The following is a 24754-nucleotide window of genomic DNA, read 5'->3' as shown; positions in this document are numbered from 1 at the left end:
GGCTGCGTTAGGTCTTCCTTGCTGCGTGCGGGCTTTCTCTAGTTGCGGCGAGAGGGCGCTAATCTTTGTTGTGGTGTGTGTGCTTCTCATTGTGGTGGCTTCTCTTGTTGCGGAGCACGGGCTCTAGGCACGTGGGCTTCAGTAGTTGCGGCACACGGGCTCAGTAGTTGTGGCTCATGGGCTCTAGAGCGCAGGCTCAGTAGTTGTGGCACACGGGCTTAGTTGCTCCGCGGCATGTGGGATCTTCCCGGACCAGGGATCGAACCTGTGTCCCCTACATTGGCAGGAGGATTCTCCACCACTGCACCACTGGGGAAGTCCCACCATGTTTTTAAAAAGTAAGAAATAGGGGGACTTTCCTGGTGGCTCAGTGGATAAGACTCTGAGCTCCTAGTGCAGGGGACCCGCGTTAAATCCCTGGTCAGGGAACTAGGTCCCACATGCATGCCACAACTAAGAGTTCACAAGCCACAACTAAGGAGCCAGTGAGCCGCAATTAGGGAGCTCACGTGCCGCAACTAAGGAGCCGGCAAGCCACAACTAATGAGCCTGCCTGCTGCAACTAGGACCTGGTGCAACGAAATAAATAAAGAATTTTTTTTTTAAAGTAAGAAATAGGTGAAATTAATTTTTAAAATTGTAATAAAGTACACATAACATAAAATTTGCCACTGAAGTGTAGGTTCACATTTGGGCCCATTATCTGTGGGGGCTGTCCTGGGCACTGTGGGATGTTGAGAAGCACCCCGGCCCCACTCACTGAATGCCAAGAGCACCCCCCATCGTGACAACCACAGATGTCCCCAGACATCACCCTGTGTCCCCTGGGGGGGCAGGATCACCCCTAGTTGGGAACCATTGATGTAAAGCTAAATAAATGTATCTGTAGATGTGTCATGAGCCGTCTGGGAGGAAAGTCACCAAAATAGTAAAAGCAATGAGATTCCAGGTGATATCTACTCTTTTTTCTTTTTTTCCCCCAAATTGTTTTTTGTCTTTTCTTTTAATAACAACTTTCCATCACTTAAAAACAAAACAAAAACAATAATGCCTCCTCTTAATCATGCTTGGCTCTGAATAATTCAAAGTGCCTCACTTTTAAATTGTCTGCTCACACAGATATACATTCTTTTTCATATTCTTTTCCATTATGGTTTATCACAGGATATTGAATATAATTCCCTGTGCTATACAGTAGGACCTTGTTGTTTATCCATCCTATATGTAATAATTTGCATCTGCTAATCCCAAACTCCCAATCCTTCCCTCCCCCACCCCCCTCCCCCTTGGCAACCACAAGTCTATTCTCTATGTCTGTGAATCTGTTTATGTTTTGTAGATAGGTTCATTTGTGTCATATTTTAGATTTCACATATAAGTGATACTTATCTTTCTCTGACTTACTTCATTTAGTATAATAATCTCTAGGTCCATCCATGTTGCTTTAAATGGCATTATTTCATCCTTTTTTATGGCTGAGTAGTATCCCATTGTACACATATATACCACATCTTCTTTATCCATTCAACAAAACATACCTGATTTTAAGTCTCTTTCTGTCAGCAGCTCTTTCTGGCTTCCTGCGGCAAAACGGAGAAGAGATATAAGCTCATTTAGCAAGCATTGAGGTTCTCTGTCAACATCGTATTGCAAAGCAGTGGTCTGTGCTGTCCACCTGGGATCCACTTAAATTCTGACTTAAATCAGCAAAGATGAAATCAGATGAAATATTCCATTCCTCACGATAAGAGCTCAACAGCCGCGTGGGGCAGGTGGCTGCCAGAGTGGATGGCACCGACCCAAAACACTTCCACCCCCTCAGAAAGCTCTCTTAGTGCTGGCGAGGTTACTGAGACTCACTGAGTGTGTCGGGAGTGGTGGAGAGGGGACTGTAAATGTCCTGCAGGGCAAGGTCAAGGCAACAATTTTAAAATCTGAGCAGTCTGACCTCATGCCTGGTTCTCAAATCACAACGCACAGCAATCTTAGAATTTTAGAGCATAACATTTACCCTTATTTCTATACCAGGGGCCAGGAGCCAAATCCGGCCCACCACTTGTTTTTGTAAATAAAGTTTTATTGATACACAGTGGTGTCCGTTTGTTTATATAGTGTCTTTGCTGCTTTTGTGCTATAATAGCTGAGTTGAGCCATCTGGACAGAGACCCAATGGGTGGCAAAGATGAAAATATTTATAGGTTGCCGCCCCCTGGTCTAGACCATAGAGGGTAAAGCAATGGGTATATGTTTCCTTGTCACCACGGGGGCGATTATGGAAAACCTCGAGTTTAATGCGACTTTCACTTGGCTCCCCTTCCCCAGCATGTCCCTCCAGCCCCTCCCAACGTCGCCCTGTCTCTGGGGCCACTCGCCTGTGAGCTGGGCGGACACGATGGTGCCGTAGGGGGCCAGGGGGATGCCGCGGCCCTGCAGCCTCTCTCGGAGTCCCCGCTGCAGCAGCTCCTCCTCCAGGCCCAGGCTCGGTGTCCACAGGGCCGGCTGCATAAAGTGCAGCCGAAAACGCACCAGGATGCTGGCGTTGCCCGCCCTGCGGGGAGGACACTGGCCCTTGAGAGGGAGGGCGCCTCTTGGCTGGAATCTTCTGCAGTCTCTCAGGCAACCACCAAGCTTCCTCCACCTCCAAGGAGGCCCCAACTCACCAGTAACTGAGCACTGTGCAGCCCACACAGCTGGCCTCCAACTCTGTCTCCCGAAAGCTGCTGACAAACTACAACAGAAACAACAGTGGCAAATGTGAGACTCTGCGGAGACTCCTGGGGGGGACAGCTGGGAAGGGGGTGGAAAAGCATCTCCTCTTCAACTCCATGTGTGCGGCCAACTCACAGAACTAAGAGACAGGACAGGCATCTCGAAGTCGTGCCTATGAAAATATAGCTCCGCCAACAGATGATGGAGAAATCCCACGTGGTCCCTCCACACACGAGAGCATCACTCAGCCATGAAAAGAGGTGAAGCCCTGACACTCCTACAACGTGGACGGACCCTGCGAACACGATGCTCAGTGAGAGAAGCCAGACACAGAATGACACACAGGGTGTGATTCCATGGATGGGAAACGTCCAGAACAGGCAGATCCGTAGACACGGAGCGTGGGTTCCTGGTTGTCAGGGGCTGCGGGAGAGGGGGAGGGGGTGACTGCTGATGAGGGTGGGGTTTCCTTTTTGGGTGATGGAAGGTTCTGGAATTAGAGGTGATGGTTGCACAGCTTTGTGAATGTACTAAATGCCACTGAATCAGTCACTTTAAAAGTGGATAATTTTAGGGAATTCCCTGGTGGTCCAGTGGTTAGGACTCGGCGCTTTCACTGCCGGGGGCCCGGGTTCAATCCCAGGTTGAGAAACTAAGATCCCACAAGCTACACAGCGTGGCCAAAAGAAAAAAATAATAATAAAGAAAAGGATAATTTTATGTTTTAGGTGAATTTTACATTAAAAAAAACCTCTGTGGCTGAGCCCACTTTGTGCAAGCAGATGCTATCAGGAAGGTCCTCGTCCCTCATGTGCTGTTAGGGTGACCACTGTCCGCGTCTCCTAGGATTGTCTCGGTTTGGGCACCGAAGGGCCCACATCTCTCCCCTCGGCAGCTCACGTCACCCACACGTAGGGTGACCGTGTAACCCCGTTCATCTGCTCTCCCAATGTAGTCACTGACAGCGTCCCTGTCCCCTGGCAGAATGTCCTGCTTAGGTGCTAAATCCTATGGTCACCATCCTCGCTCCCTAAACACACGTGATGCACAGTCACGCCCGTTCATCCGCTCATCTAAAACACCCTCAATCCAATTTGCTTCTCTGAACCGCACCCTCTGAGACCACATCCCCATAGCCCACACCCAGACCTGCACTGTCCTGTAGAACATTCCACAAATTTCCAAAATGTTCTGCACCTGCCTCACCCCATATGGCAGCCGCCGGCCATATGTAGAAACTGAGCATTTGAAATGTGGCTGGTGCCGCAGAGGAACTGATTTTCACATTTTGTTCAATTTTAATGAATTCACGCTTCAATTTCAAAACGGATACTTGATTCAGTCACTGGAAAATTCTTAAGTATATCTGGAGCATCTTGGGTCTGTAAACGTTACAAATTCTAAGTAGGGATGGAGTTTTCCCAGTGGAAGCTCAGTATCCACCCTGAGATGTGAGTGTAAAAGACACGCCAGGTTTGGGGGACTTCCCTGGTGACGCAGTGGTTAAGAATCCACCTGCCAATGCAGGGGACACGGGTTCAACAGCTACTGAAGCCTGCGCGCCTAGAGCCGGTGCTCTGCAACGAGAAGCCACCGCAATGAGAAGCCCACACACCGCAACTAGAGAAAGCCCGCTTGCAGCAACAAAGATACAAGGCAGCCAAAAAATAAATAAACTTAAAAAAAAAAAGACACACCAGGGTTGGAAGCCTCAATACAAAGGAAAGAATGTAAAATATCTCATTAATACCTGCTTTATATAGGTTGATGACATGTTGAAATGATAACATTTTGGATATTCTGGGTTAAATAAAATGTATTATTAAAAATAACCTTACCTGATTCTTTTTACTTTTTTTTTTAAAAAGTGGCTACCAGAGAATGTTAAATTACCCATGGGGCTTCTGTTACATTTCTACTGGACCTTGCTGCTTTAAGATACGGGATTGAGATTAGCAATACGGCCCATGTGCTGAATTAGAATCACTGGCTGTTTTTGCAAAGATCATGGACAAGAATGGTTTTTACATTTTTAAATGTAAAAAAAAAACAAAAGAAAAATATTTCACGGTGCATGAAAATGGTATGAAATGCAAATTTCAGTGTCCATAAATAAAGGTTTATTGGCACACGGCCACACCCACTCATCCATGTCATCTATGGTGGCTTTCAGGCTACAACACAAGGCCCAGCAGTCAAGACAGACTCTCTGGCCCCCAAAAGCCAAAAATATTGACCATCTGGCCCTATTACGGGGAAAGTTTGCTGACTCCTGGTCTAGACGATGGTGACTCCTAACTGTCCCCCTGCTTCTCTCACATCTTATCACACATTTAAAATGAATCCTTACCTAGTCACCTTTCTCTTTCCCTTAGGATAAAATTTTAAACTATGTTTTAAAAGTCACCTACCATAAAAACTCACCTTCTACAAGTGTACAATTAGATGGGTTTTAGTATATTCACAGAGTTGTACAACCTCATCACAATTTTAAAACATTCTCATGACCCCAAAAGAAGCCCCATTCCCATCAGCAGTCACTCCCTCACCTCCTTCCCAGCCCCTGACAACGAGGAACCCACTGTCTGTGTCTGTGGATCTGCCTGTTCTGGACGTTTCCCATCAGTGGAATCACACCCTGTGTGTCCTTCTGTGTCTGGCTTCTCTCACTGAGCATCATGTTCTCAAGGTCCGTCCACGTTGTAGCGAGTGTCGGGCTTCACCCCTTCTCATGACTGAGTGATGCTCCCACGTGTGGAGGGACCACAGTTGTTTATCCATCGTCTGTCGATGGACATGTGGGCTGCTTTCACTTTGGGGCTGTTATGAATCACGCTGCCATGAACATTCGTGTACAAGTTTCTGTGTGGACTCACGGCTTTGTTTTTCTGGGGCAGACACCCAGGAGCAGAACTGCTGGGTCGGATAGTAACTCCATTTTTAACGTTTGGAGAAACTGCCAGACGGTTTTCCACAGTGGCTGCCCCTTTTCATATTCCCCACCAGCCGCGTAGGAGGGTTCTGATTTCTCTACCAAAATGCAGTTTACAACCTTTCAACGTGGCCTACGGATCCTGCAGCAGTCAGTTCCCATCGAATGCTACCCTCCCCTGCATTCTGGAATGCATCAGCCCCTGCCCTGCTCACCCCATGGGGCCCCCTCCCTACCTCAGGGGCTGCCTGGGCCTCCCATTGCTCTGCTGCCTCAGTCAGAGCCCCTGGCCTCCCACGTGGCCCCCCTGGCTCCCAGAACCCTCACCAGCGTTTCCAGAGTGGGCGTCAGCGTGCGGTAATAGTCTGAGGTCTCCTGCTGCAAGCTGGGGGCAAACCGGATCCCTCGCAGCTCGGCTGTGTGCTCCACGTTGACACCCTGTGTAGAGAGGGAGGCTGCGGACAAGACCAGGGCCCCGTGAGAGCGCCCACCTGCAGGGGCAGGGCTCAGTCAAGCCGGCCTCTGAGGCCCCCCATCACCCTGGGGTGGTCACCCCCAACAAACGAGGGGTGGGCTGACTTCCCGGGGGTTGAGTGATTATTAACAGTGCTCCCTTATCAGCTCTCACCCATCACCCGCCCAAAGGCCCCCAGGTACCCAAAGCCCCAGGCATCCCCAGGTTTCCCTAAGGGGAGGACTGGATCCTAGCCAAAAATGGCTGAAATGGCCTCAGAAGGAAGACCTTCCCTCGACTCTGGGACAATTCCCACCTTCTCCCTGGGAAGGGGCACCAAATACCCCAGGGGCACAGCCAGGGGTGCCAGGACCCTCGAACCCCGGCCCATGACACCACCCTCTGAATAATAGTTTCCAACGGTTGTCAAAAGTACACAACAGCAAAGAAGAACCGTCATACAATGTTGTAAAGAATACAACCCTACGTGATACATGAAGACACGTGTTTCTAACTGTCGAAAATATGTGAGACTGGCAAAGGGGTCCAGTCAAAAATGATCATAATTACAAAATTAAAAGACTAGAAGTAGGGAGTTCCCTGGTGGTCTAGTGTTTAGGACTCAGCGCTTTCCCTGCTGGGGCCTGGGTCCAATCCCCGGTTGGGGAACTAAGATCCCACAATCCATGTGGTATGGCCAGAAAAAAAGCAAAAAACTTGAAAAAAAATTTTTAAATTAAGAAATAGAAGTAGCAGCCACCTACACTGTGAAAGCTGGCTCCCAGCTCTATTTATTTGAATGAATATTCAACCAGCTCGATATTTAGATATTTGTTTATTCAATAGATAGAGAGTCTAAAGTAATTCTAAAATTGGTGTGTTTCCTCATGCAAGGAACTAAAAAGAAAGAAAACAAGAACCCTGCTGTGTAGACCCATGTGCTTATGTTCTGGGCCCCAAATAAGCCTCACACTTTCCCTCTGAAATAACCATGGGCTCCCAGGCAACTGGAGAAACAGCCCAGCAAGGGCCCGTGTAAAATTTTATACTTCCAAATAAAATTTTGAGCTGTCTGGGAAGGGGACAAATTTGAATTGTAATTTAAAAATTGTTTTTAAATTTTAAGTGTTTCTTAGAGCCTTCCTCAGTTTCAGAGGTCCTGCTGGAGATTCTATCTACCTGTTATCCCAAAATGTAGCTGTGCTTCTAGACTGGAGGTGTGCAACTGTCCCCTGTCTCTCCGTAGCGTGAGGACACATGGGCACACGAACACACGGCCACCCCCCACCCACCAACAGAGCCCAATTTTCATGCATTTCACCCCACAGCCACTAGAGGGCCTCTGTCAGCCGTGCCAGCCTCTGACTTATTCCAGATATTCACAAATATATATATTTAAATATAGTATATATCTCTTAAATATATATATATATATTTTTGCGGTACGCGGGCCTCTCACTGTTGTGGCCTCTCCCGTTGCAGAGCACAGGCTCCGGACGCGCAGGCTCAGCGGCCATGGCTCACGGGCCCAGCCGCTCCGCGGCACGTGGGATCTTCCCGGACCGGGGCACGAACCCGTGTCCCCTGCATCGGCAGGCGGACTCCCAACCACTGCGCCACCAGGGAAGCCCCTTAAATATATTTTTAAAAATACATTTTAAATATATATATTTTAAAAATATACATCCCACATTGGATTACCAACTTATTATTTTGCCATATGACAGCATTTTCCCCCCAAACTGCCAGTTACCATGAGCATGTCAAGGACGAAAGGTGACCTTTACATTCCCACACAGAACTAGCAAGCTCATCTCAGAAGGAGCCCAGTCCCGAGCAGGGCTGCCCAGCAGAACTTCCCCTGACGACGGAAGGTTCTAGATCTGAGGATCCCCTGCAGGAGCCACGAACTACTCGTGAAACGTGGCTGGTGGGGACGGAGGAGCTGGACTTTACCTGTTATTTAATTTAAGCTGACTCAGTCTAAACAGCGCTGTGGCTCAGGGCTACCACGTCGAGGTGTGGGGCAGCCCTGGAATTCTATGCAGGCGGCAGGGCTCTGTGGACCCTTCCACTGACATAAAAAGACCTTCCTTTGTGTGTTTTTATAACTGCAGCCTCACAACATTCACCACAGGTCATCATTTCGTATGTTTCATTGTAAATAATACGAATGTACGTACATTAGAAGCAAACATGAAGTGGGAGCCACTTTTGACTGTGGGAGGTGGGAAAGTCAACGACTGCTCACTTATACTTCTGGGGACTTTTCAAATTTCTCAAGGTTTTTCTTTTATTTTTTCTTTTTATTTATTTATTTTTTTGGCGGTACGCGGGCCTCTCACTGTTGTGGCCTCTCCCGCTGTGGAGCACAGGCTCCAGACGCGCAGGCTCGGTGGCCACGGCTCCCGGGCCCAGCCGCTCCGCGGCATGTGGGATCTTCCCAGACCGGGGCACGAACCCGTGTCCCCTGCATCGGCAGGTGGACTCTCAACCACTGCGCCACCAGGGAAGCCCAAGGTTTTTATTTTTATAAATTTATTTATTTATTATTTTTATTTTTGGTTGCGTTGGGTCTTCGTTGCTGTGCGCGGGCTTTCTCTAGTTGCGGCAAGCGGGGGCTACTTTTTTTTGCAGTGTGTGGGCTTCTCATTGCGGTGGCTTCTCTTGTTGCAGAGCAAGGGCTCTAGGCAGGTGGGCTTCAATAGTTGTGGCGCGTGGGCTCAGTAGTTGTGGCGCACGGGCTTAGTTGCTCCGTGGCATGTGGGATCTTCCTGGGCCAGGGCTCGAACCCATGTCCCCTGCATTGGCAGGCGGATTCTTAACCACTGTGCCATCAGGGAAGCCCCTCTCAAGGGTTTTTTAAAAGTTCATTTCCCTACTGGTCTCCATTTCACCCTGGTTGTGAGTCTTCATTAAGCAACTAAGACCCAGCGCAACCAAATAACAAATAAATAAATATTTAAAAAAACAAAATCAAACACATGGTATTAAAATAAATAAAGAATCCCACTGGTGGGAAACCTGAATTTGCAGGTATTGCCTCGACACCCAGGCACCCACCGCCCAGCCCAGGACTAAGCACAGCCACACTCAGAACCCGGTCCCATCGCCTTGCTGTTGGGTGGCCTCTGTGTACTGCATGCTCAGCCCTTTGCTCTGGGACACTTTTGAGCCACTCCCAGGCATCTTAGTGCAAGCTGCCTGCCGTGTGGACCCGTGCAAGTCTGTGGCCACTCACCCACAAGGACTCCCAGGGTGACCATGACGATGCTGGTGGCCACCATGGCCGAGAGGGCTGCCCGGCAGCATGCGGCGTCTGTAGGCTGGATGTCCTTGGTTGCCCTGGGCACCAGCTGTAAGTCACCGGCGGTGGGCTCCATGGCTCCCAGACGTGGGGACGGCAACCTGGAAGCCAGCAGAAAACAGAGAGAAAAAGGAGGTCAGAGCTGGGGGCGTTTCTCTTTCCCTAAGCAAGGGTCTTCCTTGTGCAGACGTGACAGCCATCAACAGCGCCCTAGGCGTCGGGGGCTCCACGCAAAACATAAAAACGGATTCAGCATGACTGCTGGCTGGGCTGGCACAGGCGGGATCCCCACGGGGCCCTTGCTGGGAAGAGCGTGTATGAGTTTCCGGCACTTGCTATAACAAATGAGACAAACCAGTGGCTTAAAGGAACACAGATTTATTATCTGACGGTTCTGGAGGTCAGAGTTCTAAGTAATAGAAGGCTGTGTTCCTTCCGGAAGCAGCCGTCTGCAAGCCAGGAAGGGAGCTCCCACCAGAAACCAACACCGCCGACACCTGGATCTTGGACCTCCAGCCTCCAAAAGTGGGAGAGAAGAAATGTCTGCTGTTTAAGCTGCTCCGTCTATGCTATTTGTTCCGGCAGCTTGAGGTGACTGAGACAATTGCACAGAGATCCCACATAATTCACACCCAGCGTCCCTAATATAAAGTCTGGTACGTGTGTCACAATTAATTAACCATTTTTTTTTTCTTTTTTTTGGCTGCACGGCATGCAGGATCTTAGTTCCCTGACCAGAGATCGAACCCGTGCCCCACTGCAGTGGAAGTTGGAGTCTTAACCACTGGACTACCAGGGAAGTCCCTTAACGAACCAATATTGATACGCTATTACTAACCAAAGTCCACAGTGTATTCAGATTTCCTCAGTTTCCCCCTAATTTCCTCTTCTGTCCCAGGACCCCATCCAGGATTCCATGTGACAGTCATCACATGTCCTTGTGACCTCTCTGGGCTATGATGGTTTCTCGGACTTTGTGATGCCCTGGGTAGTCTTGATATTTTGCGGAATGTCCCTCTTTGGGGATCTGTCTCGTGTTTCTCTCATGGTGAGACTGGGGTGAAGTGGGGGTTGTCTGGTAGACCGCCCCCCCTCCAGGCCCCACCATCCACCCCTCCATCTCTGCTCATGGGGTGTCTGAAGCGGCCCCTCCACTCTTGGTCTGGGTGAATGCCTCCTCCTTCAGGAAGCCCTCTTGACCTCTTCCACCCCCAGCTACAGACCGCCCTCTGTCACACTCAGGGAGTCTCCTCTCTGCAACCAGCTATTCCCTGAGATTCCACATCCATCCATTCCCCTGGAAAATCCTCATCACAAAAGACTCACAGGACACTCAGATATTTGTTGAACGAATACGGCTTGTGGAATAGTCACCTGCATTGGGTTTTGGTTTCCCAGGTGTGCCCAGTTGACAGAACACAATCAGACCGTTTTCTAAATGCATTGTGGTTGGCAACACAGCCCCAGGGTGTACTGACCTCTTCTATCTTTTTTTTTGGTCAGATCTCAACTTCATCTTTATTATTTATTTATTTTTGGCTGCGTTGGGTCTTTGTTGCTGCACACGGGCTTTCTCTAGCTGCAGTGAGTGGGCTTCTCACTGCAGTGGCTTCTCTTGTTGCGGAGCATGGGCTCTAGGCGCTTGGGGTTCAGTAGTTGTGGTGTGGGGGCTCACTAGTTGTGGTGCGTGGGCTCTAGAGAGCAGGCTCAGTAGTTGTGGCGCCCATGTCCCCTGCATTGGCAGGCGGATTCTTAACCACTGCACCACCAGGGAAGTCCTGACCTCATCTTAAAGGTAAATGTCTAGTCCAGGGTTGGCTGGCTTCACACCTTGTTTTTATAAATAAAGTTATATTGAAACACAGATATGTCCATTTGATGAAATCAGTGGTTCCTAACTGGGAGCAATTTTGCCCCCAGTGGTGACACATGGTGATATCTGGAGACATTTTGGGTTACCGTGACTGGGGGTGCCCCTGGCATTTGATGGGTGGGGACCGGGGATGCTGCTCAACACCCACAGTGCCCAGGACGGCCCCACACAGAGAAAGATCCAGCCCAAGATATCAGTGGTGCTGAGTCTGAGAAACCCAGAGGTATATATTATCTTTGGCTGCCTTCGTGATGCAATGGTAGAGTTGGGTGGTCAAGACAGAGACTGATCTGGCCTGCAAAGCTGAGCGTATTTACTCTCTGGCCCTTTAGAAACATCTGCCCATCCTGCATAAGGCCATCCCCAGCGGAGGAGTCATCACTAATGCTTTGATGCGGAAGAGGATTTGCAAACATGAATGTCAGAGTTTGCCCTGGTGTCACAATGCAGGTGCTGGAAGAGAAGCCTCCTCCTCCTGCTGGCGGCTCACTCTCTTTGGGGCAGTGGATTCACCCCAGGGTGGCCCACAAAATACCGCACCACGGTAAACTGGCCCACTAAACACAACCTGAGAGCTCGTCAGCCCCTGAGAGATGGAAGGAACGCCATGGTAGACAGAATCCAAGATGGCGGCCATGACCTGAGGCCCTCAGTCCTGCAACCACAAGGAACTGAATTCTGCCCACAACCCTGTGAGCTGGGAAGCGGATCCTTCTCTAGTTGAGACTTTGGATGAGACGGCAGCCTCGACTGACACCCTGATTGCTGTCTTGTGGGAGACCCTGAGCAGCAGACCCAGCGAAGCCGTGCCCAGACTCCCGACCCGCAGACACCGAGAGGTAATAGATGTGCGTTGATTTAAGCCACTAAGTGTATGGTGATATTGTTTTGTGGCATAGAAAGTAAATACAATGCCATTTCACCCATTAAATGCTATTTGAAAGTCAACTGTTGGGTTCGTTTATATGAGTCTGAAAATTTTGAGCATTACGCTGATTCTCCGTCGTAACAGTTCACTCCATTCTTTTTTTTTTTTTTAATCTCTTATTAGGGAGGATGCAGGGTAAGAATAGCTGTGCGATCTAACAACCCTGGCATCCAGCTTCCTCCTCTGTCAAATGGGCAGAATGCAACGCCTGCCGTCTGGTTGATTTTTCCTCTCCAGGATCCAGGATCTCAGGATCTCAGTTCCAAGAAGCAGGCTGAGCTCTGGCACTTTTGCTTCTGAAACTTCTCTGGGTCAAGAGCCAACAAATTCACTTAAGGCTGTTGATTTCTGCTACTTGCTACTAAAAGAGCCTTGAATGTGTTAAGCCATCCCCAGCCCCCTGCTGGATAATTCTCTTCCGTTCATGAGACCTGAACAGACCTTTACTCCAAACCCAGCACGTTCTCAGTCTGCAGAGAAGCTTTTTTCTCCAGAGGGGATGAATCACCTTTACATCTCTGCAGAGCTGGATCTCATTACCTCCCCTCTGCCTCTGCTCCCCCGGGGATGCTGGTCCAGCGTGGGCGGAGAATGATTCATACCTGGCCTCTGACACACTCTTCCCCATTTGAACACCACAGAGAAGGAAGTGGGGGGACAATCCCATTCCATTTCCCTTGTCAGGGCTCCATGAAGGTGCCCACTCAGCCAGGTGCTTCTCTGGAGGGAGCAGAGCTGTTCTTGAGGCCCGTACAGATGAACGGCAGGCCTGGGTGTCAGATAAAATACGGTCAGACCTTCTGGTAACTGACTATACTGCTGAACTGAATGAATAAGCATTTTCAGAACTCTAATGGAAAACTGATGAATTCAGAAAAGTGCTAACAAAAGATCAAGATGAAAAAAAAAGTAATTACATGGGACTGAGTGAACTGGTGAGGATGATTAGAATTTTTGTGACTTTCTGTTTGAATAAAAAAAAAAATCCCACAAGGACTCAGAGGCAAAAAATATACAAATCAATTTTCACTGCAAAGTAAAGGAGCTGTTACAGTGGAGGATTCCTGGACTGAATGTCAATATCATGACATAGTGTGAGTGTGTTTCGTAATTGCAGTCGTTGTTGCTTTTGTTGTGACCATCCATTTACAAAAAAAAAAAAAAATACAGTCAAACTTGAATTTCAGATTGATAAGACATAAACAACCCTGTGATGGTGATTTTGTGTGTCCATGGGGCTAGGCCATGGTGCTGATTTCTGGTCAAATATGATTCTAGATGTTGCTGTGAAGATGTAATGAACATTTAATTCGTTGAGTTAAGCAGATAAGCCTCTGTAGTGCGGGTGGGCCATATCTAGTCAGTTGAAGGCCTTAAGAGAAAAGACCAAGGTTCCCCCCCCCAAAAAAAGAGAGAATTCTGTCTCCAGATAGCCTTTGAACTTGAGCTGCAACTTTTCCCTGGGTCTCCAGCCTGCCCTGCAGACTTCAGATTTGCCAGCTCCCATGGCTGTGAACCAATTCCTGTCTCTCTGTCTGTCTCTCTGTGTGCATCTCTCTCTCCATTCTATTGGTTCTATTTCTCTGGAGAACCATGACTCACACAGTTGCTAATACGTCTTGCACAAAATTGGGGACATACTTGTACCAAGAAAGGAAAAGTATTTGTTGTTCGCCTGAAGTTCAAATGTATCTGAATGTGCTGTATGCTTATTGTTATACCTGGGGCCCAGCCAGAAGGTCCCATCCTATCAAGATAACACATCTCTGCTGGGAACAGCCACTCTGTGCCTCACTGCCACCAACCAGAGTCAGTGGAAAAGGGGAGCTGTGCAGGGGTGGAGGGGGGGCGAGGCTGTACAACACTTACCCCTTTATTCTTACACTTGAGCTAAATTGCCTTCCGAGGAGCCAGAGAATCTCTAAGCATCACTTGATGAAATGTTTTAAGGACAAAGACACCCAGATTCCCTTCTGTGATTAGGGCTGGAAACTCAAATGTGGTGTATGAGCTCACTGACAGCACCCCCTACAAACACACACACTGTGTTCATTCAAGCCCAGACGATCCTGCCGCCACCCCACCCCGTGGGTTTTCTAAGGATTTCTGTGTTCTCTAAATTGTCTTGTCATCACTGTCACTAGGGCACAGAAGGGGTCTACTGCTATTTAGCATTGAATATAGAAGCTCCATTCATTGTTTCCATCCATCCGATATTTACAAAGGGCCAGGCTTGGCCGCTCTGTGCTGGGTACCCAGCCCTGAATGAGACAGATGTGATTCTCAGCTCATAGAGCGTACATCTTAGTGACAGAGACCCAAGTAAATTAAAATTGCAGCTACAATAAAGGCTGGAAAGGAGAGATGCATCCATGGGGCTCTGAGTCTCTGTAAAAAGGAAGCTTTGATCTAGACAGGGGGCCAGGGAAGTCTTCCTGACGGGGGAGATGAGTTATCTGAGTTCGAAAGGATAAATAGGAATCCAGTAAGTGCCCAGTGGAAGCAACAGATGTCCACGTAGTAAGAACAAAATATGGAAAAGCCCTGTGGCAGGAGGGAGGAAGTAAGGGCCATCTTAGAGCAAGTGTGTCAGTCAGCTACTGCCATGTAACAAATCACCAAGACATAGCTGCTTAAAACAACGCACATTCGTTATCTCACGGTTTCGGCAGGTCAGGATTCGGGCATGTTTTAGGGGTCCTCCGCTCCGGGCCTCACTCAGCTGCAATCAAGGTGTTAGCTGCGGGAGTTCCCTGGTTGTCCAGTGGTTAGGACTCAGCCCTTTCACTGCCATGGCCTGGGTTCAATCCCTGGTCAGGGAACTAAGATCCCACAAGCTGTGCAGCACAGCAAAAAAAAAAAAAAAAAAAAAAAAGTGTGAGCTGGGCTTCATTCTCATCCAGAGGCTCAGCTGGGGAAGGATCCACTTCTGAGCTCCCTGTTGTTGCTGGAATTTGCTTCCTTGTGATGTTAAGGCTGAGGTCCCATTTCATTGCCGGCTGTTGGCCCAGGGCTGCTCTCAGCAACGGGGAGCTGTTTAGTTGCAAGCAAATTTAGAAAGCATTTCCAACTCCCATCTTGACACTCCCTCTCTCTAGATATCCTGCCAACACCTACAGTGACCAACTGTCTCAGTTTTCCCGGGATTTCTCTGTTTTAGCCACAAAAGTCCCACATCTCAGGAAACCCCTCAATTCCAGGCAAACAGAGTCAGTTGTCACCCCACAGGCAACACCTAAACACAACCTGTCCAAAATTAAACTAATTTTCTTTCTCCAAACCTTCTCTCATCCACGCAGTTGACCAAACCCTGAATTCTCACTTACAGTCGACCCTCCATATCCATGGGTTCTTTACCCAAAACTTCAACTAACAGTTGATAGAAAATATTCAGGAAAAAAATTCCAGAAAGTTCCAAAAAGCAAAACTTGAATTTGCCACATGCCAACAACTATTTACATAGCCTTTACATTGTATTTACAATATTTACACAGCATTTACATTGTACTAGGTATTATAAGTCACCTACAGATGATTTCAAGTATACAAGAGGATTGCATAGGTTATATGCAAATGCTAAGTCATTTTATATAAGGGACTTAAGCATCTGTGGGGTTTGGTATCCATGGCGGGTTCTGGAACCAATCCCCCTCAGATACTGAGGGATGAATGTAATTACCCCTGTCATACCTTGTCCGTCACCAAGTCCTGCAGATTTTATAACCTGAATTTCTCTAGAATGGGGGTCATTAAACTTTTTCTGCAAAGGGCCAGAGAGTAAATATTTTCAGCTTTGTAGTCCCACAGTCTATGTTGTAACTACTCAACCCTACTATTATGTCATGAATGCTGTACCAGGCACATGTAAACAAACGGGTATGGCTGTGTTTCCATAAACAGGCAATGGGCTGGAGTTAACCTGTGGGCCATAGTGTGGTGATCTTGGTCTAGGATCCATCATTTGTCTTTATCCACACTGCCTAGTGCAAGCTGTCACCACCTCGAATCTGAATTATTACAGTGACTTGGACCCTCCACTTTATTACCTTCACTAGAGTCAGACTAACTTTTCACCAGGAAAACCCAGTGACTCCTCTGCTTGTAAGCAGTCAAACCCAATGGGTGGAAGACAGAAAAACAAAGTAAAACAAAACCTTTCAAGAGAGACACACCCTCATCTCAGATTCTGCAGGATTCCCACAGATAAAAGCGTGCTAAGGATAAGCTCCCCACCTCAAAATTGCAAAACACACGAGGGAAAAAAACCACCATCAGGAAGAAGCAGCAGACACGAGAAGGCAGTACTAGACACTGAAGACATTCAGAAAGTGACACTATCTGAGATTATAAAACAAGTATGCTTAAAATTCGTTCAGACATAAAATAATTGAAAATATGACAAATGATCTCATGAAAAAATGGGTACAACTTTAAAAAAATGGAAGTTCTAGCAATGAAAACTATGGTCATTAGGATTAAATTCTCAGTAGATGGGTTAAACAACAGATACAGATGAATAAAAAATAAATGACTCAGAAGACAGATATATTACCCAGAATGCAGCAAAGAGAAGTAAAAAGATGGAAAACCTGTGACAGAGGTTAACAGATACAGGACACAGAAAAAATGGAAGGCCCCACTGTATATCTCACAGGGGTTCCAGAAGGAGAGACTAGACAAAGGGAAGAGAGGAAATATTATAAGAGAAACTAGTTGAGAATTTTCTAGAGTTGTTGAAAGACATGCATCCTCAGATTTGAAAAGCACCATGATCTACAGAATAAAAACAAAGAGAAAATTATAGAAGTAACCAGAAAGTAAAGACAGGTTATCTATAAAGGAAGGCTGATTCAGAGTGACAGCAGATTTCTTGGGACTTCCCTGGTGGTCTGGTGATTAAGATTCCATGCTCCTGCATGCCATAACTAAGAGCCCACATGCTGCAACTGAAGATCCTGCATGCCACAACTAAGACCCAGCACAGCCAAATAAATAAATAAATGGATAAATATTAAAAAAAGAAAAAGAGTGATAGCAGATTTCTCATCAGAAACAAAAGAAACTGGAAGGGAGAGAATAATATCTTCAAATTGCTGAGAGGAAATAGGTCAATCAACAATTACATGCCTAAACCCATTTAGTCAAGGAAGAGAATGTAATATAGACATTTCTAGGAAAAGACTTAGAAACTTAACCACTAACAGACCTTCACTGAAAAAGCTACTAAAGGATGTATCTGGGGGAGAATAAAATTGAATTTACAGAAAAGATGTAAAAAGCAGGAAGCACTGTGAGCCCAGACACTGGTGAACATGTGGGAACATCTAAATAAGCATTATGTATATAAAATAGTAATAATGACCAATTAGGGATGTATAAAAACCAAGGTGGAACTAGCACACAAGACGGAGGGGATGATTGCAGTCAAAAGACATTAAGGTTCAGAGACTTCCTTGGTGGCTCAGTGGTTAAGAATCCGCCTGCCAATGCAGGGGACATGGGTTTGATCCCTGGCCCAGGAAGATCCCACATGCCACGGAGCAACTAAGCCCATGCGCCACAACTACTGAGCCTGCACTCCAGAGCCGCGAGTCACAACTACCGAGCCCGCATGCCACAACTACTGAAGCCCACGCACCTAGAGCCTGTGCTCCACAACAAGAGAAGCCACCAAAATGAGAAGCCTGTGCACCACAACGAAGAGTAGCCCCCGCTCACTGCAACTAGAGAAAGCCTGTGTACAGCAACAAAAACCCAATGCAGCCAAAAATAAATAAATATTTTTAAAAGACATTAAGTTTCAGGGGAGACTATTGACCAATTCCAAATCTGTTAAGTGAAGCATTCATGAACACTTTACGGGTAACTTTAATAATAGAACTAAAATGGATGACTTCCAAAAAAGTACAGTGAAAAAGATAGAAAAAGGGAGGAAAACAAAGAAAAAGAGAAAGAAAAAGTGCAAATGTACTAAATTTACAAGGTAAAAGACAGAATTTGTCAGGTTAGACTTTTTTTTTAAAAGCTATCAGGTGTTTTAAGTGGTCTCTTGTAAACAGTGAAAGTCACAAAATGGAAGCGATAAAAATTCTAACCTCATATGTACCAAATAGCAAGCTAGACACCAGACGATCTTGTTTAATGGAAATATATGTTCATGGCATTAGAGAACAAACTTACCATTTTCAGGCACACATAGAATATTTGCAAAAATTAACCATACAGTAGCCACAAAGCAAGTCTCAACAAAACCCAAAAACTCTCTCAGACCACTTCTCTCACCACAGTGTAATTAAATGAGATGTCTAGAAATAACAAGAAAATTATGACTGAAAATCTAAAATCACTTCTTGTGAATTAATAATTCCAAGAAGAAATTATAGCTAACTTAATAAAATATTTAGAACTGAAGGACAGTGAACATGCTTCACGTCAAAATCCTGGATGCAGGGACTTCCCTGGTGGTCCAGTGGCTAAGACACCACACTCCCAGTGCAGGGGGCCTGGGTTTGATCCCTGATCAGGGAACTAGATCCCAGATGCTGCAACTAAGAGTTCACATGCCGCAACTAAAGATCCTGCATGCCGCAACTAAAAGATCCCATATGCCGCCATGAAGATCCTGCATGCGGCAATGAAGATACCTCATGCCACAACGAAGACCCGATACAGCCAAATAAATAAATAAGTATTTTTTTAAAAAATCCTGGATGCAGTCAAAGCAGCCCTTACAGGCAAAGACGTGGCAATCACCATCCATGTTACATCAAGTCGGACAGCTGGACAGGCATTGATTTCAATGTTGCAGTCACTGGGGTCTCGACCCTCTGTGGAAAGCACAAATCTCTAGGCTCGGCCCCCCAACAGCACTCACTGCACTGAGGTCAGCTGCCAGGATCCTGGCATCCCCAGCAGAGAAGGCCACGTTTTGGGTTTTTCTGTCCCAAGCAAAACCCCATCTTTCCACAAGTGGTCCCAGGAGTACGCATGGGCCATCATAACTGCTTTCTCTTCTCTTAGTTTTTCCTTAAGAAGTGTCTGAGAAGGCAAATCCACCAGGAAGAGAAAGGGGTAGGAATTCAAGGGGGTAGAGATATCTCCTCATGGGGATGTGTAGTCAAAACTTTGGCCTTTGCCAATAAAATTGCCCTGTAAGTGAACTGGATTGTTAAGTCATCAGAAGGTCCTTGTGGGTTTCCTAATGAGCTACATAACCCATGCCCTATTTTCTATGACATTTCCTCATATTCTATGACTTAATGACAAAACAATGGGAGGTAAAAAATAAAATAGGAAGAACATTCTAAAAACAAAAAGTACAACAACAAAAACGAACAAACAAAAAACCTTTGGCCTTTGCCTCTGGTTCTGAGAAGTGATCTCTGGGAGGCTGAGGTCAACCACATGGACAGTCAATGAATTAGTTATGCCCAGTGAAAACTCTTCACCCTGTAGCATGGGGGAGCTGCCCTGACTAGCAATACTCCATGTGTGTTATCACACATCAATGCCAGGAGAATAATGCATCCTGAGTGCATGGGGAGAGGACAGCATCACTTCATGTTTGGTGATTCTCCGGATTCTGTGGACTACTGTTTGTGTCCTCCCCCAATTCTTATGTTGAAACCCTAACCTCCCACGTGATGGTATTTGGAGGTGGGGTCTTTGGGAGGTGATTAGGTCATAAGGGTGGGGCTCCCATGAATGGGATTAGTGCCCTTATAAAGGGACCCCCCCCCCCAGAGAGCCCCCTGGACCCTTCTGCCGTGTGAGGACAGAAGGGAGGGAGACAGCCACCTACTAACCAGGAAGCAGGGCCTCACCAGACACTGGACCTGGCAGCGCCTTGATCTTGGATTCCCAGCCTCCAGAACTGTGAGAAATAAACGCCTGTCGTGTATAAGCCACCCAGTCTGGGTATTCTGTTATAGCAGCCTGAAGGGACTCAGACAGCTGGACTAGCCCCGTGAGTCTCTCCCTTTGGTTGATCTTAATCGATAATCTTAACCCCTCTAACTGTTACAGTTAATCTTAAACCATAACTATGACTATGACAGCTCTAAGCGATTTCTGAGTTTTTCTAGTGAATTGTCAAACCGCAGGGTGGTTTTGGGAACCACCCCCCTTATTAGTTTCCTGGGGCAGCCATGACAAAGCACCACAAGCGGGGTGCCTTATATCAAGGGTTCCCCAACCCCTGGGCTGTGGACCAGTACCGGTCCGTGGCCTGTTAGGAACCGGGCCGCACAGCAGGAGGTGAGTGGCGGGCGAGCGAGGGAAGCTTCATCTGCCGCTCCCCATCGTTCGCATTACCGCCTGAACCATCCCTCTGCCACCACCGTCCATGAAAAAATTGTCTTCCACGAAACAGTCTCTGGTGCCAAAAAGGTTGGGGACCACTGCCTTATATAACAGACACCTGTCATCTCCCAGCTCTGGAGGCCAAGAGTCAGAGGTCAGCATGTCAGCTGGGCTAGCTCCCTCTGAAACCACGAGGGAGAATCTGTCTCAGGCTCTCTCCTGGCTTCAGGGGGTCGCTGGTGATCTTTGATGTCCCTTAGCTTATAGCAGCATCACCCCCACCTCTGCTTCCATCTTCACATTGCATTCTCCCTGTGTGTGTCTATGTCCAAATGTCCGCTTTTTAAAATTATTATTATTATTATTTTTTTTTTTTTGCAGTACGCGGGCCTCTCACTGTTGTGGCCTCTCCCGTTGCAGAGCACAGGCTCTGGACGCGCAGGCTCAGCGGCCATGGCTCACGGGCCCAGCCGCTCCGCGGCATGTGGGATCTTCCCAGACCGGGGCACGAACCCGTGTCCCCTGCATCAGCAGGCGGACTCTCAACCACTGCGCCACCAGGGAAGCCCTAAAATTAATTTTTATTGGCGTGCAGTTGCTTTACAATGTTGTGTTAGCTTCTACTGCACAGCAAAATGAATCAGCCATGCATATACACCTATCCCCTCCATTTAGGACACTACAGTGCATTAAGTAGAGCGCCCTATGCTATGCAGTATGTTCCCATCAGTTATCTACTTTATACATAGTATCAATAGTGTATATGTGTCGATCCCAGTCTCCCAATTCCTCCCCCCCAACCCCTTTCCCCCTTGGTATCCATACATTTGTTCTCTACGTCTGTGTCTCTATTTCTGCTTGGCAATTGAGGTTTAAATAGAACTACCATATGACCCAGCAATCCCACTACTGGGCATATACCCAGAGACACATGTGGTGCTTCCCTGGTGGTGCAGTGGTTAAGAATCTGCCTGCCAGTGCAGGGGACACTGGTTCGAGCCCTGGTCCGGGAAGATCCCACATGCCGCGGAGCAGCTAAGCCCGTGTGCCACAACTACTGAGCCTGCACTCTAGAGCCCGTGAACCATAACTACTGAGCCCACGTGCCGCAACAACTGAGCCTGCGTGCCTAGAGCTTGTGCTCCAAGCGAGAGAAGCCACCGCAATGAGAAGCCCACACACCACAACGAAGAGTGGCCCCCGCTTCCCGCAACTAGAGAAAGCCCACACGCAACAACAACGACTCAGCCAAAATAAAATTTAAATAAAAAAAGACACATGCACCCCAGTGTTCATAGCAGCACTATTTACAATAGCCAGGCTGTGGAAACAACCCAAATGTCCCTTTTACAAGGACAGCAGTTGTACTGGCTGAAAGCCCACCCAAATGACCTCACTCTAACCTGATTACATTTGCAAAGACCCTATTTCCAAATAAGTGCGCTTTCTGAGTTGCGGGGGTTAGGACTCCAACATATGAATTTCAGCGGGGGGGACACAGTTCACCCAGAACATCCCTGAACTTTCAGTTGATCTCAGAATCGAGGACAGTCCTGCGCGGAGACTGTGACCTCTGATCTTGTAGTGGGCCCTGCCAGCCTCACGCAGGAAAAGAGTTAAAAAGACAGAGTTCACGCCCCCTAGAACGTCTATCATCAAAACCCAGAAAACAGCAAGGGCTGATGAGGATGTGAGGAAATCAGACCCCTCGTGCACTGGTGCTGGGAATGCAAAATGGTGCAGCTGACTGGGAAGCAGTCTGGACGTTCCTCAAAAAATTAAGCATAGGGCTTCCCTGGTGGCACAGTGGTTGAGAGTCCCCGCCTGCCGATGCAGGGGGTAGTGGGTTCGTGCCCCGGTCCGGGAGGATCCCACATGCCACGAAGCGGCTGGGCCCGTGAGCCATGGCCGCTGAGCCTACGCGCCCGGAGCCTGTGCTCCGCAACGGGAGGGGCCACAACAGTGAGAGGCCCGCGTACCGCAAAAAAAAAAAAAAAAAAAAAAAAAATTAAGCATAGAACCACCATACGCTAAAGCAATTCCTCTCCTGGGTACACATACACCCAAAAGAAAGGAAAGCAGGGTCTCAAACAGATATCTGCCCACCCACGTTCACAGCAGCGTATTCACAATGGCCAAAGATAGAAGCAACCCAAGTGTCCGCTGATGGATGATGGATAGACACAATGTGGTCCATCTATACAGTGGAATATTATTCAGCCTTAAAAAGGAAGGATGTTCTGACACCTGCTACAATGTGGATGAACCTTGAGGACATGATGCTCAGTGAGAGAACCAGACACAGAAGGACAAATACCGTCTGATTCCACTCACAGGAGGTCCTGGAGGAGTCACAGCCACAGAGACAGGGAGTAGATGGTGGGGGCCAGGGGCGGGGGGAGGGGTGGGGAGTCAGTGTTTCATGGGGACAGAGTTTCAGTTTGGGAAGATGAGAAAGTTCTGGAGATGGATGACGGGGATGGCTGCCAAACAGTGTGAATGTACTTAATGCCACTGAGCTGTGCACTCAAAAATGGTTAAATGGTGAATTTCATGTTATGTATAATTTACCCCAATAAAAATAGATAGAAAGGAATTAAGAGGGAGAGGAACTGACATGCCAGAAGCAGAGATGTGAGAAGGGAAAACTGTTCACAGACAGAAACATCCAGAACGTGGAGGCCAAGAGCGAGTATCTGTGCACAAACAAGGAAGCTCAGGAGAGGCCAGGCCACCCTCAGGGCCAGCCCCGCCCCACCTCCGAGTCCAGCAAACGCTGGGCTGGATGCGCGCCAGTGCATCTGTGACCCGGCCCGACCCCACCTCGGCCTCCTCGAAGGGCACAGAAACCTCACCCAGCTGTTGGCAAGCCTGGTGGAGTGCAGATAAAAATCAGGCTCCAAAATCTGCCTTGGAACCAGAAAAGGCAGTGACTGTTTGGTCCAAAACACCTGACAGTGTCTCCAGGTCCTTCCACAGAAATGGCGTTTTGCTTGGACACTGTGACAGGCAAGATAACATCCCCTGAAGACGTCCCCGTCCTGGTCCTGGGAGCTGTGGATGGGTCATGGGGCAGAGGGGACTTTGCAGGTGGGGTTAAGTTGAGGCCCCTGAGATGGGGAGGACCATGGATTCCCTGGGGGGGGGGGCCCAGCGTCATCCCAGGGTCCTTATAAGAGGGAGGCGGGAGGGTCAGAGGCCGAGAGAGACGGCAGATGCTGCACTGCTGGCTGTGAGGATGCAGGAAGGGCCATGAGCCAGGGATGTGGTGCCTCTAGAAGCTGGAAAAGGTGGGAACCAATGATGCCCCAGTCATGATGCCCCACCCATCCGGCCCCCAGCCCTGCCAATCACAGTAATCACCCCTCCATCCCTATTGATGACTGGTCCACACTGGACCCAGGCCTGCCAATCACAGTACCCACCCCTCCACCCCCATCAGTGATTGGTCCACACTGGACCCAGGCCTGCCAATCACAGTACCCACTCCTTCATCCCCATCAGTGACTGGTCCAAAGGACTGCATGACTGAAGTAGGCCAACCAGATTTCTTCCTTGAATTTCAGCAGTATAAAATTGCCACTTCGGTAGGCCAAAAACAACAGGACACGATCAATTTCATAGGGTTTAACTAATAATAGGTGGGAGGGAGCAGGCTTCCTCCCAGTGGGGCTCCTAAGCTGTCATGGCTAGGCTTGGGGCCATTGGCTGCCATCTTGGCCTCTAACAGGAAGGAGGGATGAGGTGAATCTGGAAGGAAGAGCCTGGGTAGATATAGGGGCCACAGCCAGGGAAGGACCTCACGGGACAAGATAGAGTGGCCCAGCCTTGCCTGGGGCCAGGTCTTCCTCTGAACAGCCCAGGCACTGGAGCCAACCTTTGCTTGAACTGGTTCAAGTTGGGGTTCTCTCTCTTAGGACATCAAGATTTCTGGCTCTTGGACAAACCAAAGCAGGGAGCAGTAACTTCTACAAGGACACTACAGCCCTTCACCACCTCTTCCACCACTGTAAAAAAGAGAGCGCTCAATCAACATGCCCTCAGGCTTCTCCAAATTCTAGATGGCATCGCCTCCCCACACACGGGGACGCCCATTCCCATGAGGCCTGGGCAGACCCGTGCACAGCCGGTGGTCAGGAGAGGACCTCCCTCCTAAGCGCACCTTCCAAGTCTGCAAAGGGGCCCTGGAGACAGAGGAGCCTCCCCTGAGGTCTTCGTGTTCTCAATACTGGCCTCCTTTGGGGGAAACA

General features: G+C 48.2%; 1 protein-coding gene across 2 annotated transcripts in view; it reads right to left on the bottom strand.

Annotated features, from left to right (window-relative positions):
* TMPRSS9 (transmembrane serine protease 9) overlaps positions 1-9478 on the bottom strand; it is a 30544-nt gene extending 21066 nt beyond the window's left edge. The window contains exons 1-5 of one of the 2 annotated variants that reach the window (XM_060145745.1): positions 9337-9478; positions 5969-6096; positions 2661-2728; positions 2369-2548; positions 1539-1576 (exon numbers count right to left, since the gene is read on the bottom strand). In XM_060145745.1, the coding sequence (XP_060001728.1) occupies positions 1539-1576; positions 2369-2548; positions 2661-2728; positions 5969-6096; positions 9337-9478 (556 nt within the window). The remainder of the gene's footprint in view (positions 1-1538; positions 1577-2368; positions 2549-2660; positions 2729-5968; positions 6097-9336) is intronic. The other variant, XM_060145746.1, reaches the window with a different exon arrangement.
* Positions 9479-24754: the final 15276 nt, after the last annotated feature.

The sequence above is a fragment of the Lagenorhynchus albirostris genome, chromosome 3, assembly GCF_949774975.1.
Source record: "Lagenorhynchus albirostris chromosome 3, mLagAlb1.1, whole genome shotgun sequence".
Taxonomy (NCBI): Eukaryota; Metazoa; Chordata; class Mammalia; order Artiodactyla; family Delphinidae; genus Lagenorhynchus; species Lagenorhynchus albirostris.
This window is presented reverse-complemented; position numbering and strand designations above follow the sequence as displayed.